The sequence below is a fragment of the Pararge aegeria genome, chromosome 7, assembly GCF_905163445.1.
Source record: "Pararge aegeria chromosome 7, ilParAegt1.1, whole genome shotgun sequence".
In the NCBI taxonomy this organism is placed as follows: Eukaryota; Metazoa; Arthropoda; class Insecta; order Lepidoptera; family Nymphalidae; genus Pararge; species Pararge aegeria.
This window is the reverse complement of record NC_053186.1, coordinates 14,850,310-14,869,400: the sequence shown is the minus strand read 5'-3', so window position 1 is coordinate 14,869,400 and position 19,091 is coordinate 14,850,310. Positions and strand designations below refer to the sequence as shown.

Genomic DNA, 19,091 nt, shown 5'->3' with positions numbered 1-19,091 from the left:
TACTTAGAGGTTATTTAAACCCGGATTAGCAAAACTGAAAGTGGATGAGTGCCTATTTTAGACACTAAAGACACAGACAGACACAGAGAAAATAAAACTAGTCAAAATTTAAAATGTAATTGTTTTAATAGAAGCATACAAAGTTTATTATGTAATGCTATTTATATTATTTCAGATATAAATAAGATTAAAAACTAACTGAATACAAAATATAAAACGACTCATAAAAAAAAATGCCGAAAGTCTATGCGAAAACCAAAAGATCTAACACGAGATTCAGAAAGGACCTCATATCAAGCAGCCAATATGTCAGACCGTACTACATAAAGGACTTCAAATACATAAGCCCCGAAGTTCTGGTCGCTAGGAAAAATGGGAACAAGTTTGCGAAGAGCGATGGCTGCGGTTTCGTCAAACTGTGGTTACATGAAGTGCTGAAAGGGTTCAAACAATTCCTTTACGAAGGCTCTCTCCATGGCGTGAAGTGAGTTATGCCCAAGTTTACAAGTTAATAAGGACATCTAACCGTGTGTGAATCGGTTTTATGGATCAGAGACTCTGCCCTTTCTTTCGGTGATCCATTATTGCTTGAATGCTCTTAGAATGAGGATCGCGTGGGCAAGTTAGAAGAGAACCGATATCAAATTAATGTCCTTTACTGGGAAATGACATATCTGTAATCCAATTCTTGAAATGTCTATTTAATATTAATAAGTTTATAGATATACTAGCCGTTGCCCGCATCGTCTGTCCTTGTTCGCGTTTCATCATAAACATATCATCAATTCAATCCATTACCGTCGGGCAGGCAGGTGTGCAGGCAGGCGGGACGACAGACGGGAAGGCAGGCGGGTAGTCAGGCGCGCAGACAGGCGCGCAGACAGGCGCGCAGACAGGCGGGTAGTCAAGTGGGCAGGCAAGCGAACAGGCTGGCGGGCATACAGGCGGGTAGACAGGCGGGCAGGCAGGTGGGCAAAACATTGAATTTGGACATAGTTTTCCAGAAAAATGTTGTAGCGCTGCAAATAAAACGTTTTTAAAAATGTCATCTGCCGAGGGCCGAAATACTAAGATGTATATACTTCAGAAGGTTTATGTTTGAATTATTGCTGAGGAGAAGGATATTATTTTATCAATAAGATTTTAATGACAAATAGTAATTAATATCTATTATTTATTTTATCGGTAGTGGAATAAAAAAAACTCGTGCCGTCCTTAAGAATATGCGATATATATTAACTAAGCCCTATTTTTGTAATTGGGATTTACAATATAGCCTTGTAAGAATTGCTATTTGACAATACTTACCATCAGGAAGGAAAGCGATCGCTTATTGTATTTAGTTAAAACCTACTGAATAAAGTAGTATATCAGCTGTACAAAGTGGTACGCCCAATTAGTGCTCTTTAACGTTATGGCACTAGTTATTCGACGCTATTTTGTTTGCTTAATGACCTATCCCTACTAATATTATGAATGTCAATGTAAGTTTGTTTGTTACACTTTCACGCAAAAACTACTAAACCGATCCTCATGAAACTTTGTACACATATTTTTGGAAGTGTTAGAAGTAATATAGAATACTTTTTATCCCGACATCAAGCTCGGTTTCTTTGGGAGAGGGGATGAGTGTTTGACGATTTTACACCATAACTCCGACAAATTATAACCGATTTAAATAATTATCTTTGTACTATAGAGGTATGTGTGTTTAATTTTGCCCAAACTGTGGTTTGAGATGGAGGACCGAACTCCTCAGCGAACAGCAGCAAACCCCTCATTTAAGGCTTAGCGATACTGAATACTTACATTTTTTTAGAACTTACAACTAAATTTAAGTCACATCAAAAAACAAACGCAGACGAAGTCGCGGACAACTGCTAGTATGTCTATATAAGTATAGACCGAGTGTCTAGATAGGTAGGTGTCTATAACACTATATCATAAGCATTTTCAATTCCAGGTACATCTTCGAGCCTACCTTCAGCCACAAAGAACGTGTCACGTGGATCGTGATTGTGGTCCTCAGCATCAGCATTTGCGCCATGAACATCATCCAGTTGGTTCTCAAATGGACTTCCACACCGTTTGTCAACGTCATCGACTCATTACCGACACCGATATGGGCTGTTCCATTTCCGAGCGTTGTTTTGTGCCCTCATTTACACGTTAAACTGTCGTTTGCTAATGTTTCCGAGTTGAAAGGGTAAGAAAGTTTTCCTTCGATGTCTGAACAAAAAAATTTAGTTTTATTATAGCATTTTGTATTTAAAAATTATACTTATATTTACTTCCACACCGTTTGTCAACGTCATCGACTCACTACCGACACCGATGTGGGCTGTTCCATTTACGAGCGTTGTTTTGTGCCCTCATTTACACGTAAAACTGTCATTTGCTCATGTTTCCGAGTTGAAAGGGTAAAAAAGTTTTCCTTCAACAAATTTAGCAAACAAATTTTGTTTTATAATAGCATTTTGTATTTAAAAAAATACTTTTATTCAATAATTACGAGTAGTACCAACTTTTTTATAACCGACCCAATACAGAGCACGGGTCTCCTCTCAGAAGGGTTAAGGCCACAGTCCACCACGTTGGTTCCGTGCGGATTGGTAGACATCACAACACGATGTTTTTCTCACGATGTTTATCATCACCGTTAAAACAAGCGATATTTTATTACTTAAATTAAAACATATTTATATTAGCATGTTTTTTGCTTCTGTCTTATTGCATTTATTTAGATTTAAATTAATTAAAAAAAAAAAGTCATGGAATGAATGTTTCTAAGCATTTTATAAAAAAGGTTTATTTTTAAATTTTAATTTTTTTAAATTTAGAATAGATCGATTCTTCGCATCGGTGATGTGCCCTGAAATGAACAAAGAAGGGAAAATATTAGAAATTAAACATAGGCTCACTTATAAAGAAAATGAGATGCTGCAAAAGTTTATTATGAAGGTAAAAAGTTTTAAATCCTTACTGGCCGTAATTCCATGTTTGAATATACTTAAATAAAAAGGAATACCAACCACAACTGCTCTGCCAGTCTGATCGTTAGCATATTCGGCTACTGATCATATGGTTTCAACTGCCTTACTTCAAGAAACCTCAGTACCAGAAGTCAGCCTGAATTAAGAAATGAGCATTATGCAAAAAACCTGGGAGAGCACGGATAATGGCGATCGATCTCAGACATTATGACTATCGAGTAATTGATGGTTAAAGCCCGGCAAACCGGTACCATGAAATACCTAAGGCCAACTCTCTTATGAGTCAGGAGACCTCACTCAGTGTACCTAGTGTAACAGTGTAATGAGAACAGGAATATGTCACCTACAACGACGACCTCCCAGGCGCAGTGGTGAGCGCTGTTTTTGGTGGTTTTAAGTTTGTAGTCCCGGGTTTGATTCCCGGCAGGTGTACTTTGGGAATTCATAATTTCTGTATTTTCTCTGGTCCGCTGGAGGGAAGCTTCGGCCGTGGCTAGTTACCACTCTAACGACGGACGTGCCGCTTAGCGTTCCGCTACGATGTCGCATGGAAACCAATTAGTAGTATAGGTTTAATATAACTGCCATACTACCTTGTTAGGTGGTATGGTTAGCCCGCTACCATCTTAGACTGCATCATCACTTGCCATGAGGTGAGATTACAGTCAAGGGATAACTTGTAATGGAATTAAAAAAAAAGAAAAACCTACCGAATTCAGTCAATCGAAAACTAGGCATTTTCTTAGTTTTCTAGGGAAAGAAAAAATCGTATAAAATCATTGCAATTCGATTAGGAATGCGAACAACTAAAATAACTATATTATTTTTTAAGGGTTCGCCAACTTGCTCAGACTTGGTCAAAGTGTGCCATTGGCGTTCGGAATACGAAACTGAGTGGTTCAGAAAGGATTGCTGCGAGAAACTGCTGAAACCTGTCTTCACTGACTACGGGCTCTGTTACACCTTCAATAGTCTGCCGTTGAATGGAATGTAATGTTGTTTAGTTCTACTTGCACTTGTTTTGTTGTAGCCTAGTGCGGATTATGTGTGAAAAAAGCATACTAAAAAAGCAATGGAGCCTCCACCACTTCGCTTCCTCAAACTTTAGTTCTAAACCATTACACGGGACTTGTCAATTGAATTTACATCGAAGTGTGGCCGGTTTTAACTAGATGGCGCTTTCATAGTTTTCTTCAAACTGAAACCTTTAATTGTAAGTCTACCTGATGGTCTAGGAGGCCCTGAGGTCAGGGCAAGCACTGCTTATATGCATCTACGAAATGCACGCCACTGTCTAATTGATACATAGGTTAATCGATATATAGGTTTTTCTAATTTCAGCTTAAGTTTCATGGATTGATTGTTATTTTAGCGCATAATTAGTTGTTTTAATTTATTATTATGTAAGTAACTACTGTATGTATACACATGCCTACACTTAAAGTTTCATCCTTCAATCAATTGCCGTCGTTGCTGGACATAGGTTATTTTGCAAAGAGTTCCAAAATCCAGGGTCCTGGGCCGATTGTTTCCAGCGACGGACTCGTTTGATGTCATCTGTCCACCTCATTGGGGGCCAACCAACGCGGCGTTCACCGGCGCGGAGCTATGTGCCCCACTCATTCTCACTTCAGCTACGCGACTCGCTAAGCTATGTCAGCTCCTCTAGTTCTTCAGATCTCCTCATTTCTGATTTAATAGCTCTCTCCATCGCCCGCTGAGTTACTCTGAACCTTCGAAGCCCATTGAACACGCATTGTTCGAAGACTGTGGTCTTCAGGCTCCCAAGGATTTTGGACACGAAAAGATGACACGAAGTTAGTTAGGGTGATGAACTGTGGGGTGAAGGAAGTAACATAAGATGTAACAATGATCGAATCAAATGGGGTAGATCAGTAAATTGAGAATACACTTTGCTTTAATAAGAGAGTAGACTAAGCAATTTAATATCATAACTTGTTCATTAATAATAATTAGGTACATTGTATATTTTCCACAGGACCAATGATACCATAGAATGGCAGAAATCATTTAATCCATTTGCTGACACTATGTCACTTGAATGGGATCTTGACAGTGGATATCCGAAGAAGTTTCCGCCAACACCTGGGACTTTGCCATTTAGGGTCATGGCGTCTGGTGAAGTAAATGGACTTGGAATCGAACTATATTTGAATACAAGTGAACACCAGTATGAATGTGATGGAAACAACGTGGGATTTAATGTGAGGATAATGTAAAAATTAGGATTTTTTTTTAAATTATTAAACAGAGACACGAAAAATAATCGAATTGGAGGGCATAAAAAAAAAGATAGAATAATTTTAATAATTTAGGATGGTTGCCGTAAAAAGAAACTTCCTTTTTTCTTTTCTGTTCTATAGTAGGTCCTTTTGGTCCTTCCTATCGAAAGTTGGAGTCAACTTTGTATACACCTACGTTTTTTTTAGAATTTAAATAAATTAGCAGCGCTCTTGATTCCCGTCCACTGTCGGATATTGTATAAGCCAGGTCATTTTTCTCTTCCTCCGACAACATTTGTCATAATAATGAGTAGGAGGAGTTCATATCATCACATATAAATAAACTCGTTGTGCAGTTTACTCGGCTACACAAAATTGCAAATTCATTCAAGGGCAATTGTATATTATTTTATAAGAAATTACCAAATGAAATCTTTGAGTTGTCTCTCAATAAGTTCAAAGTTTATATAAAACGTAAGCTTACAGAAAAATCCTAGTATAATATTAAGGATTATTTAAACGATAAAAAAGCTTGGGTGTGAATTGCTCTAGCTTCATAGCTTAATTTAAATTTACTGGAAGATGGTGATAACAAAAAAATAAATTTACCCGGCTAAGTTTGTTGTTGGCTCTTCTTAGACCAGGGCGCGTTTGGAACCCTCGTAGCTTTAGATTTAAGTTGGCGAACGAAGTTACCACCATCCCGTTACAATTATGTACACAAATATGTATGAACGCTTCATTAGTGCCTGTGATAGGCCTACATGAATAAAGAAATTTTGAATTTGAATTTATCTGATATCCTTAAAGGCTCTATATTAGCGATCTTACTACTTAATGGTATACAAAAGATCTCGAATCTGGTCGCAGAAATTCCGCATTGAAGATTTTTAGATTTCAGATAATGGCGAGCATGAGTCTAACGTCCTCTTGAATACTCTACACCTCAATATCAATAACAAAATTTTCATGACAGTTTTGATTGCTAATGTGTGACACAAGTACAGGATTTTACTCCTTTCAGATATTAATAAGTTCACCGACCGACCATGTCTACACCAGCACGATTCTACGTCTCCCCATGGACAGGATGACAACTGTCGAGGTTTCTCCGATATCTTATAAAACTGACAATTCTCTGAGGGCTCTGTCACCAGATCAAAGACAATGCTTCTTTCAAAATGAGAGGAAACTTCAGTATTACGAGTTCTATACGGACACCAACTGCAAACTAGATTTGCGGATTAGAGAAACCATAAAAGAATGTAAATGCTCCTTGTACAATTGGCCGAGTGAGTTTATCACAATTCTATGGCTGACTAAGCCTTTCTTCGGTAGAATCGAATCCTTACTTACATTTTCTTTCTTGTTCGCAGGAAAACACGTTTGGAGTCCAATATGTTCGACAAAATCGGACTTTCAATGTGTTTCACAAGTTAAGGGTAAACAATTGCTATTTATTTTTTCCTAATGAAGTAGTGCTGCTAAACCTAGGGTCTATGCCGCGAAGTAACCGGTTTGGCTTATTGAATTGGTTATTTATAAAAACACACTTTGAGAAGACATTACAGTTGCGTAATTCTTCATCCCAGGGCTATATAATAATTTAGCAAATTACATATACTTATATAAATAATATAAATAGCTATATAAATTTAAGAAGTACAAAATAACAATAAACAACAAATAAAATAAAAACATTAATATTGCAAATTACCCAAACTCTATTAACATTTAAATTGTTTTTCGGAGATGAAGCGAACGATTCAATATATTTGTTATTATTACCCCAAAAAGTTTAGCCCGCCTAGCACCTTAGACAGCATCAAAACTTGCCATCAGGCGAGATAGCAGTCAAAGGCTAAATTGAAGTAAAATAAAAGTTTCAAACTTATTACAAAACTACATGAATTTAACCAATGTTGTAGCAGTCCAGAAAAAACATCTTAAAACCTTATAAAATTGGTAACACCCTTATTGATGTGTGCAGAGTTGCCTCTCGTTTCAGCATGGAAATGTGTAAATAATCCTGAACCAGTGCAATGCTTTCCAGCCAGAGTAGGAGAACAGCTCATCTTCGCTTACTACGCCGACAGCGAGGAGCAAAGGAAACCGCACGAAGACGCAACATCTTGCTACCCAGCGTGCAACGACGTGCTGTACTCAACCCAAGTTTACTACTCCGACCTCATGAAAGATCCAGTGGAAGCCAAAATTGATTGGAGTCCATCTCAAAAGTAAGCCAATCCTATTATTAAACCGTCCAAAGGGTGTTTATTTATGAGATTTTTAATTCATCATCTTCATCATAATATCAACTCATTACCGGCCCACTATACGGCACGGGTCTCCACCCGCAATGAGAAAGGGTTAAGGCCGTAGTCCTCCACGCTACGGACTACGGTCTTAACCCCTTCTCATTGTGGGAGGAGACCCGTGCCTTGTAGTTGGCCTGTTAATGGGTTGATATGATGATGAACCTGGAGTTGCTCCTGGTTTTAGCACTAACATTTATCTAAATCTATGTACAAATTGATACATGTAAAAATAAATTGCCGTACGTGTGTTGGGTTCGCCTGAATGTCGAGAAATGGTTGTTTTGTATGTATGGTATTTACTACTTCGGATTACTCTCAATATATGGTGAGCTTGAAGTGCTACGAAGTTTGCCGGCTCATCTAAATAAACTCGAAAATAAATCGTCAGCGAATCCGTATTGGACCCGCATAATATGATGGTTGTTTTTAAAATATTTTAATTTAATTTTGCAGAGGCGAACGGACACGTATAAATGTACATTTCTACAACGATATGTTCTTGGGGCAGCATCGTCATGCTCAATACGACGACTATTATTTCGCAGGTCATTATTTTATTACTTAACTAAACGACACACTATATCTATACTAATAATAAAGTTTAAGAGATTATTGGTTTTAGTTTTAAAGCGCTTAACTCTAGAATAAGGCTTTCATTATTTGGCAAAAGCTCAATTCTCGAGGAGATTCTTCACCCTACAACCCTTTATAGAAGTCGACCAAACTACCCTTTATAGCCGATCGAAGGCAGAAATTGCGCGAGTGACGTGGTCAGTGGCGTGCATAGAGGGTGTGCACAGGGTATGCAGATGATATAAAATGAAGAAAATCTCCAGTACGAGTTATAAATAGTTAAGGGTAGGCTTTTTATAACTCTTACTAAATCCTATATTTAAGTTTTTAATAACTCGTACTGGAGATTTTCTTCATTTTATATCATCTTCATACCCTGTGCATACCCTCTATGCACGCCACTGGACGCGGTAGGTCGGGTTGTATTGCGTAGAATAGTTCATAAGAATATATAAATAAATGAGTTATTAAAATTAATAGAGTTATTGAAGACATGGTTGCCTGGTGGAAACAGTCGGCATCAGGTCATTGCGTACCTACAAGATATTTATAGAGTACTTTGTGTTTGTTAAATTGTAAAATATCACCAAAATAAATTGGAAAAGAGCAGCAGTTGAGAGAGACTTCTTCTGGCTAGAATTGCTTCCCGAACCGGTGGTAGAGTCACTAAAAACAAACAGACTTGACTTCTCAAAAGTTTATAAAGAGTAGGCATACCTACTTGTATTTTAAATAATGAAATTTTGAAATATAGATTACTATCCGAACTCTGTTCCGCTCCGTCTGTCCGTGACAATCCACGTTTTCATAGTTTAGTTCAAAAAATAAAATAATTTTAACTTTGATTGTTGAATTTCCCTTTAACGTCAGAAATAAAAAGAAAACTCATTGAAGTAGATAGAGCACATGCTTTCAAAACTCAGCACACCTACATTAGTGTAAACGTAAATCCACAACAATAGCAATAGAAAAAGAGTATAAAACAAAAACTTTTAAAGGAAATTGACGAATTCGGGACTATCAGAACTGCGGTACTTAAAACTATTCAGTACCAAATAATCGTGTACCAAACAGAGCCCAGGGGCTATTTAGGAAAGGGTTTTATATAAAAGCTTATCCGAAATAACCGATACAGATACAGTTTAATAGCAAATATAAATCAATATTAAATAACATCCTTGATGAAAAGAACGTAGGTAAGCAATAACGGCATTCTAAAAGCATTAATAAAGTTCGACGACTACGACTCTCCGATTACAAGCTGTATATTAACTGCCTGGACGCAGAAATTATTGCATATTAATATTTCATGGAAGTTTTTTTTTTTATTTAGTTTAGTTTTTAATTATTATGTTACGTAATAGTGTAGATGGGTCGTAGTTACCAAATAAAAATAAATAAATAAATTAATTAATTAATTAATTGCTTTGAGGGTTTTGTTATGTTGCAGGTGCTATAGGAGGTCTACTGAGTCTCTTCCTGGGATTCAGCATTATCAGTGTAGCAGAATTAGTGTACTTTGTTATGTTGAAACCGATACACATAGCTTTCAAAGGTACCTAGTTACGAAGGAAAAAGAACGGCACAAGGCTTAAATGATGAGGAATTAACGTGATATTCCGTTTAGAGAACCCCATTCTTCAACGATTATTTTCAAGATTGAAAATATGTTTTTTAAAAGTCATGCAGTTAGATATAATTCTATTAATTGCACTACAATTTCATTGTACTTACTTTATCTCAAATACCTAACTCAAGATTGGGTCTTGTACCCTATTAATCATTGCTTAATGTACCCACTATGTTTCTAAACTATAATACTTATAGTTTAATGTACATATTCTATTCTTTATTTGAATAAAAGCCTTTTCAAATTCTACGCTGTTTCAATTAAAAACTTTCACCTGTACCTACATTCTTTGAATGTCAAGGTCATAATAAAGCGTCCAGCGTGTTAAGGATATCATCACAAGAAACTCCGGTTGTCTTATGATTGTTTAAGCAACAACGCGTTTCGTGTGCGATGAGCGTTGCTGGCCACTTTGGCAGCTAGACTTGTGTGAAAAAACGTCGCGTCATCGGATAAAACGAAATACTTGACGGTTTTTAGGGCGTGAGGGAATGCTAGTCTTCTCCGCCTGGATCCCGAGCCGAATAGACCATCTGGTCTGGTTTATTCGGCTTATATAATAGATTTTTATACTTATAATATACGTATTCAATAGGTACTACGGACCTTGATTTAGAACTGTAAGCTGCGAACAAAACTGAAAATTTGTAATTGAAAAACTAAATAATCATGATATGTATTTTAAATATTTATAGCGTGTTGTTTATATCCTCTTTGGTATAAACATCCGCTGTTGACAAACACATTTGATTTAAATTTGACATAACCTAAAAAAGTTTGCATATCAGGACAATTAAGTGATCCGAAGATTATATTCTATTTAAAAATACCTATAAAACACTTTCTAGAAACACGTTACCTTTAAAATTCTTTTTCAACAATTTGTTATAGCTACGTTAAAGCTGTAGCCAAAATGTTCTGTGAAGACGTTTGCCTAGGAAGCACGAATGGCATAGATAAAATACGGGTCATTAGCGACACGCTCACTGAGAAGGTTGTAGACCAAATTAATGGCAATCAAGAATTGGTTATGCTTACCGGATTCGCTCGCGAATCTAACGAGTATCAGTTCAAAAAGCATATGCAAGACAGGTATAACATTTTTTAGACTGTTCTTATACAACACATTTTGATTTTGAATACTCCTAGTATTCAATGTTGTGAAGTTAGAACAATTTACCCAAATTTGAGCATCATAATATGTACAAATACCAATTCAGAATGACTTCTTCAGGAATATAAGTTTATCCGTGTCCAAAAAGACTTTTGTTGCCATTTCTTTCTTGTTATCGAGCAGAATACCGACTAATGTTTACAGTAATTTGTAGTATACAATCGCTTGGATGCAATGAGCACCGACAAAGACGTGCCGCTAAGCGGTTTAGTGTTCCGGTGCGATGTTGCGTAGCAACCTATTAGGGTATGACTACCATACCCCGTCATCATCACTTACCACCACCTGAGATTGAAGTCAAGGGCTAACTTATTGTGGAATAAAAAATGCGATAAAAGTTAATATACACAGCGCTTTAATGAAAAACGGACTCGTGAGCATAGCACATAGCTCGTAGAACCGATAGAGGTTGGGATCTCAAGGTCCACTATGGTTACCCTGCACCGGAAATCATAACTTCGGTAGGTAGGTACACGAGTGGCACAGAGCCGCGGGACACAGACACAGAGATAATTAATATATCTTTTACCCGTTATTATTCAAGGTTATATGTTAATATGTAACAGTTAGTTTTATAGATAGTTCTTACTGACGTTACATAAAAGTAATTTCTTAGAATATCGGATGTGGCTTCCTGGCATTGGGTGCTCGAAGATCTGGCTAAACGTTTGAATGAGTCGATAAACGCATTGAAATACGAACACAATGCTTTGAGGGTGATTGTGAAAAGATTGCAGGGAGAAATCGATTGCCACTCCAGAGAGGGTTCACGGCCTGGAGCCTTATACCCGTTGTCTGATGAGGTTGAAGAAGCAGTAATTAAGGTGACAAATAAGTTTAACAACACGATGTCAATCTTATGTTGAGCTATATAACTTACGTTTTTATCTTTGAGCTTCTCAGAGGTATTATGACTGGCGGTCGGCGGATGCTAAAAACTTCATCGCCGTAAAATATCCGGGTGATGGTTGTGTTTGCTTCTTGTTAATTAGACCGGATAAAAGTAAAGCAAAATTTCAACGGAAATTAAAGTCTCCTTAACATTTAAGCCGCATTCAACAAGAACCCGAATTCGTGATATATGAAAAACAACACAAGCAAGATAATATACTAAAAAATATCCGTCAAGTGCGAATCTCACAAAATGCAGGGTTCCGGCAATATTCCAAAAATGATACCTTGATATTTCAAACCAAAATCATGAACAGCAAGAAACGGTACAGCGAGTTTTCTATGCAGTTTGGTTATAGTTAGTATTCCGCGATATAGCTGTGTTTTGCGTTTAATTCTCTCACTATTTAATGACTACGTCGCTTAAGTAATATTAAGTAACATTCTCATAACTTTCATCCCATCTTCAACACCGAACTCCCAAACTATAACTACAATAAATATTAATTATTGTTTAAAAAAATACACAACACATTTCTAGGAGTATTAAATGTTGTGAAGTTAGACAATTGACTTAAATTTGAGCATCACAATATGTACAAATACTAATTCAAAATGATTTCACTTCTATAGGAATATAAGTTTCTCCGTGACCAGAAAAAGACTTTTGAGAATCTTATTGAAGAACTTGATAAACAAACAGCGGTAGTTGAGAAGACGAGGAAGAAGATAGAGACAGATGTTTTGAACAAACAACAGGCTTTAACAGTAGAGGAGTCGTGTGTGAGCAAAGATTACACGACTGCGATGGTTGGGGTGTGGAAAAGAAGAAAGAAGTAATTTGTAATAATTTAATTTTTTTATCGATCACTATTTCTTATCCTTCTTCTTTGTGTCACACTTGAAGAGAGGCTTGTTTTTTCGGTTTTTCATTGTAATTAGATAGCTGCTGCCCAGTGGCGTGCACTTCATACACTCACAAAAGCACTGCCTACCCCGAAATTTATATTGATAACTGTACACCAGTTAGGAGGAGGAGAATTTTTGTCGCTAAATACAGCAGGAGTGCTGTATGCATACCCTGCATAGCATGGGCAGGAGACAATTATCTCCCCGGGGGAAGGATACAAATGTATCTTCTCCCGCTTTATCAACTCTCAGAGCACTGGCGCACAAGTGGAAATAGTAACCGAATATTATACGTGTAATAATAAAAGTAGGTAAACGTCTCCTATTCCATGTTTCCGTGTTTTAGCAGGCGGACACATAATTATATACCCCGGTTAAATCCCCTGTCAGGGGGTATAATATAATGTTTGTCTCCTGCCTCTGCTAGCCCTGCTGGTAAGAAACCCAGTGTACGCTACTGCTTCTGGCTTATCTGATATGGTAATTGATCATTATTCTTAACTCTGAACTGGTACAACAAATTTTGTGTTTAGTACCTAAAATTTTTTGGTAAGACCCAGAAATCGGATTCGTAGCTAACCGTTCGTACTATGAGCATAAAATTTACACCATCACAAAGAAGCAAGAAAGTAGAAAAAAAGAAAGAAATACTTTTATTACTTTTATTACATTGTTTGTACTGATGAACTGTTTTTTTTTATTTCATTACAAGTTAGCCCTTGACTGCAATCTTACCTGGTGGTAAGTGATGATGCAGTCTAAGATGGTAGCGGGCTAACCTGTTATGGAGTATGGTAGTTATATCCCTAACAGGTTTCTACGCGACATCGCATCAGAACATTTAATCGTCATCATCAATTAGCGTCGCATGGCTTGTTTATATCCCAAAAAATATCTCGAACGTAATACGTTGTAATAGGAGGGATGCGTATAGGTCAAAGTGCTGTACCTAAGGTCCCTCCTACCATTAATAATAATAATAATAAATATACTACGACAATACGCACATCGCCATCTAGCCCCAAAGTAAGCGTAGCTTGTGTGTGTATGGGTACTTAATACCCATACACACAGCTACGCTAGCTGATGAATATTTTTATGAATATAATACACATAAATACTTATAATATACAGATAAACTACCAGACAATGAAGAACTATCATGTTCATGACACAAACATTTTCCAGTTGCAGGAATCGAACCCACGGCCTAGGACTCAGAGAGCAGGGTCGCTGCCCACTGCGCCAGTCGGCCGTCACCCAACAATTATTTTCGTATAACAATGCATATCGCTTTTTTCCGTAACCAGAGCATATCCAGTGTCGCGGTGGGAGAAAACATGCGCAGCACTTAAAAGATCTGGCCTGAAAGCACTTTATAATGCTGTCATTACTCGACAACAGGTTTGCAGCACCTACATTTGTACTTAATTCGACGTATGAAAAAATCAAAGCCGTAAGCCAGGATGTCAAATCAATTGCATATTTCGATATTTATTAACGAGGGAAATGAAGTTTGACTTTAATTTAATGTTATAAGTACATTGAGTTATTTTTACATTGAGTTAGTTACAGAAACCGTGTACACAACTAATATTGAAGCGTTAAATACCACTCCACTTTAGTAGTGTTTCTCGAACAGTAGTTATTTTACCTGTAATGTTCTAAACATTTACCAAAAAATGGGAAAAGTTTTTGAGCTAGAAACATTCTGCGAGTGAGACGTGCGCAGAGCGTTTCCACTGTTCATAGACACGATGCATTGGATCTACTGAATGATGGTTCTGTATTTTCTTAATTCTATGTTATTAACAATACAAAGAGTGCATTTCGATTTCTCTCGTGCTACGTGAATTCCAATAGACCCTGCCAACGGCCTTTGTTAACATTCAATAACATGAAATTATATCTGTAAGAATTGATTCGCATTTAGTTGAATGCCTTTGGTCACATTTCATGAGTCAAAGCTGTAATAATTGGCTATCACAATACTATACCAGCCAGCTTCGATAGACTGAGGAATATTTTCTGCGCACGAGGTTACATCCTCACTCACCTGCCTCCCGACATCGATAACAATAAAATCTTACATACAACAGTAAATTTCCTTAATACACTAAATCATAACAGTAAGCACATCCGTTGAAGAACTATTATTTCTGTCATGTGGTTAAATACTCCTTAACTACGAGTATGTTACGATTTCAATTTAAAGAAAGCTCTTTCACCCCAGTTTGTGTCGGTGTATTCCACAGAAACAATTGATTCCCAGAATTTAAGGCCACAGGATGTGGTTTAACATCAACAGCTCGTTTATATTTTAACTGACGCTCGCCTTTATTTTGCTTAAATATGGTTTCAAGGTTCGTGGTGCCAGAGTGCGTTTATCAATCACTGCTCAAGCGTACGCATCGAAAGTTGATGCTATGCTGAGAAGAAGACTTCATACAAATAAATTGAAACTTCAAGGTCTTAATTGGCAAAGAGATGAGGTATCTGATTTTCAAATTTTTTATATGAAATATATTCACGTTTATAACTAAATGGAAAATTATCGACAAGACAAAATACATCGCAAGGTACACGCCAAAGTATCGCTCCGCGTGCATCAAGCTGAGGTAGGTGTGCCTCAGGTGCTTGGAATGAAACTAGCAACCACGCCATTCTATGTCAATGCTGTTTGGCGGCAGAAATGGTGGTAGTCAGTGGCGTGCACTGGATTTCCTACCAGGGTATGCATACAGGATAAAAATTGCATGAAACGGCTTAAATTCTACTCTTATACGAGTTATATATAATTTCAGGGTATGCAGTGCTTTTGTGCATGTATGAAGTGCACGCCACTGGTGGTAGTACTACCCCTGGACGAGCTTAGTCACAAAAAGCTCTGCTGCTAATCTTCATCAACCTAGGGCCTGCTTCTTTATAAAATACAATTGAAAGATATGTATGAAAGTATTTGATAAAGATAAGTTTCCAAATTGTAAGTCAAACGTTCATATAAATTTCACCATCATGAATCAAAAGTGACCTTTATTGGTTGATGGTAATGATGAATTCCAATCATAGCTAATATTTATTTACCTTCTGTCTCTCCGGCTCAAATTTTGACGTGAACAAACATATAAAAGGCCTTGTTATGTAGTAATCGAAGAGATTAGGTACATCAGCTACCAGCTTTTCGACCTTTACATTAATACCACCATGAACGGTGATCAATTTATGTTCTCTTACCATAGAAACACATTTCATCCATACAATAAAGATGTTTTTTATCCTCTTTTCGTAAAATTAAACCAGTTTGAGTCTGCACAGCCGAAAAATCATAAAAATCGAAATGGGTCTAAAGGAATTATCGCTTCGAAGCACATTTAATGGAAGGCGTTCGGAGTGATCGTAATCGATTATGAATAGTTACGATCAATCCAGGTGTAGTCTTCAAAAAAACTTTGTAAGTATTTATTCTAAATTTCAAGGCAGTACGAGACTACAATTCATTACGAGACGAGCTGTTAGTAGCTGAGAAGACAGTCATAGAGACGATGGATCAAGAACGAGTGGTAGCTGCGAGACTTGCTGACCGTACCCAAAGACCAGATAGAGAATTGACCAAAGATGAAGTAAACAGGAAACTAAGGGCAGAACAAAATCAACTCCGGAATTTTTCTAAAGAATTGAGAAACAATATTTCGGAGATCACGTAAATTTCATTTCAGACCTATATTTTTTCTGTCACAGTTCCCAAAGCAAGTGACGGCTGACGATGCAGTCATAAGATAAAGAAGTGCTAACTTATGTAATGGCAAATGACAAATCAAATTTAGTACTTACGTTGTTTTTTATTTAAACCACTAGTCTTTTTTGAGTAGTTTCCTCCAAACATCTACGGCATGTATGAGAAAAGACAACAACATGCGTAAACATAATTATTTATGGGGCACTATAAATTCTTACCACTTACTCTTGGCAAATGAGAAAGCTTTTACTAATAGTAATAGCTTTCCCGTCTTTTTAGTCTTTTTTTTACAAAATTGACTAAATATTCAAAGTATTTTTTGTATACTAAGTTTTTGAGTAGAGTGAGAGGAAAAAGGGAATCTTAGTTTAGGAAAGGTAAAAATATTATGAATATTTATAAGGTTCTATTGGATATCAAAGAACTAATAGCGACAAAAAATATAATCATTAACTGAGAGGACAATGTAAATTTTTAGAGGTGAATAGAAATTCTTTAAATAGAAGTTTGGTTAAACGATCACCCAATAGCTATAACAGCATCAGATCAGTTAGGCATGTGTAGAACAGGCCTGCATTACATAATATATAGGAATTGGTCATAGTTTTTTTAATGCAGCGATTTCTTTTCAGAACATTACAAAATAATATAACCACAGCAATAGCTCGCATAGACTGTTTCGCCGATGACCTTATACAAGTGATAGGTTTGGATGAAGATAGGTTTCGTAGTCGTCTCGGAGAGGCACGCCAAAGTGACAATGTGACCGATATTAATACCACTAACAGTAATAACAGTTCTACAACAGTCACTGCAGCGCCATCTAGAAGTACACAGCAATCTGGTCAGTTGACGGTCATTCAAGAAGAAAATGAAGATGACAACGAAGATGATTATCCATTTGAATTCTAAATAAATAAATTGTTATTGGTTTTTGATTATGACTTTTTATAGAAGTTTTACCTTATCCAAATTGAAACTACTTATCTAGCAAGCGGATACACTTATTGGCTGAACAGCGTGTAGTCACGGAAAACGCTCTGCTCAGCAAACAAGTGTTTACACAAACGATATGCATTAGAAAAACACACTAGCTACAAAATTGCGGTTTATGGAGAAGTTCTTGTGCGGTTGGCATAACTGCGTCAAAACACCACAATTGTAACACTGAAAGGCACTATGTTGTTGATTAATACGAGCGAAATAAAAAAACATAGAAAACATATTTATGCAACTGTTGTAAAAATAAGAATATGTTCTCCTTATTATACAACAGTTGCATAAATAACTATAATAACAGTCCATTACTATTGTGATATGGGCATTAACATTTCGTTGGTAGGTACCTAGGTACTTTATATTGGTACAGCTCGGTGGTATTCATGTGTGATGCACCTAAATAATAAAAATGTGAATAGTATTCGAACGCACCGTGCTAATTAAATTTCGCAATGTGTGGGTGTTTGATTAGTTTATACAGCACGAACGGAAAAAAAACATAGAATTCGCCTTTTCTAACTGATTGACATTGGGAATGGGTACCGATCAGTCTATATGCGCACGCACCATGGATTAAAACGCACGCAAAATACATGATTGGTTCTACTGTAAGTCATGCAGCACGGCACCAACCGTGATTGGCCGGCAGTTAATCTATCAGCATTGTGACTCAGAGAACTAAATGCATGCGGGGTATACAATTCGTAAGCCACTAGGGGCCATTTTTAAGCAATAGTTATGCTTCTATATTTATTTCGATCATACTTATATCATACATAAATGATAACAAAGAAATTTTTTCCACAACTTTTTGCTAGACAAATATACCTTCAGCTTTAGTTATATTGGTCATAAAAAAAAACTGCAACAATAATATCAGCTATACTTTTAAGGTCAAATGGGGGTCACGGGTCAAAACGTAGGTAAAACGAAATAAATAACTATAAAATATTTAATTCACAGACACGTTCATACGCAGGACTGTAAGCAGCTGTGGAGTGACTCTGCCAAGTAGGAGCTCGAAGCTTTAGACGTCGCGCCAGGAGAATTATAGGCGAAACTTCTTAGTTTACAGGATCCACACAATGTTTCCTGTATATCGGTTGTTTACCGGATATTCTTCAGTGAGTGTGCTCAGGAACAATATTGCCCCTCCGTCCGCGTTCTACCACAGAACAGCGAGGATGGAGACGCCGCTGTGAGCGGTGGCACCCTTATGTGATTGATATTTAATCAACACGCATAAAACGTTTTTTATCCACGATTCTGATACGTACCGCCAGGATGTGGAACGCCCTCCCGGCAAATGCCATATACATATATAACTTGAGTGCCTTCAAAGCAAGTGAATAGGCATTTTTCTAGTAGGCAAGCATGCTCCTCCTACATAATAATTACTTTTTAACAGGCATGATTGTCGTCAAGCGCAGGCCTATCTTTATTAAAATATATATATATACCTACACGGCAAGTCATGACAGTTACATTACTTGGGGCCCTAGCATGGCCAGGGCACAATTATCTCCCGGGGGAAAGGATAAAAAATGTATCTTCTCCCACAGCTTTATTAACTCTCAGAGCATTGGCGCAGAAGTGAAAATAATATCCAAATAATATTGGGTATA

At 37.0% G+C, this 19,091-nt stretch overlaps 2 protein-coding genes across 2 annotated transcripts; both read left to right on the top strand.

Annotated features, from left to right (window-relative positions):
• The first annotated feature begins 233 nt into the window (after positions 1 to 233).
• LOC120625044 (pickpocket protein 28-like) lies at positions 234 to 9,690 on the top strand. The gene is made up of 10 exons (XM_039891955.1): positions 234 to 484; positions 1,964 to 2,197; positions 2,841 to 2,961; positions 3,826 to 3,983; positions 4,993 to 5,218; positions 6,261 to 6,528; positions 6,613 to 6,678; positions 7,290 to 7,473; positions 8,008 to 8,099; positions 9,578 to 9,690. Exons 1-10 carry the CDS (start codon positions 234 to 236, stop codon positions 9,688 to 9,690), a joined length of 1,713 nt encoding a protein of 570 aa, XP_039747889.1.
• Positions 9,691 to 10,670: 980 nt separating this feature from the next.
• On the top strand, positions 10,671 to 17,379 carry LOC120625043. The gene is made up of 7 exons (XM_039891954.1): positions 10,671 to 10,849; positions 11,548 to 11,755; positions 12,456 to 12,658; positions 14,042 to 14,135; positions 15,095 to 15,223; positions 16,208 to 16,431; positions 17,100 to 17,379. The coding sequence occupies exons 1-7, from the start codon at positions 10,671 to 10,673 to the stop codon at positions 17,377 to 17,379; spliced, it is 1,317 nt and encodes a 438-aa protein (XP_039747888.1).
• Positions 17,380 to 19,091: the final 1,712 nt, after the last annotated feature.

Excerpts from the sequence above, each read along its gene's own strand:
- LOC120625043 (XM_039891954.1), top strand. The coding sequence starts at position 10,671 with ATGTTCTGTGAAGACGTTTGCCTAGGAAGCACGAATGGCATAGATAAA. Across the intron at positions 10,850-11,547 it reads AAAAAGCATATGCAAGACAG|AATATCGGATGTGGCTTCCT; the intron begins GTATAACATTTT and ends GTAATTTCTTAG. Across the intron at positions 11,756-12,455 it reads TTGAAGAAGCAGTAATTAAG|GAATATAAGTTTCTCCGTGA; the intron begins GTGACAAATAAG and ends TCACTTCTATAG.
- LOC120625044 (XM_039891955.1), top strand. The coding sequence starts at position 234 with ATGCCGAAAGTCTATGCGAAAACCAAAAGATCTAACACGAGATTCAGA. Across the intron at positions 5,219-6,260 it reads GAAACAACGTGGGATTTAAT|ATATTAATAAGTTCACCGAC; the intron begins GTGAGGATAATG and ends TACTCCTTTCAG. Across the intron at positions 7,474-8,007 it reads GATTGGAGTCCATCTCAAAA|AGGCGAACGGACACGTATAA; the intron begins GTAAGCCAATCC and ends TTAATTTTGCAG.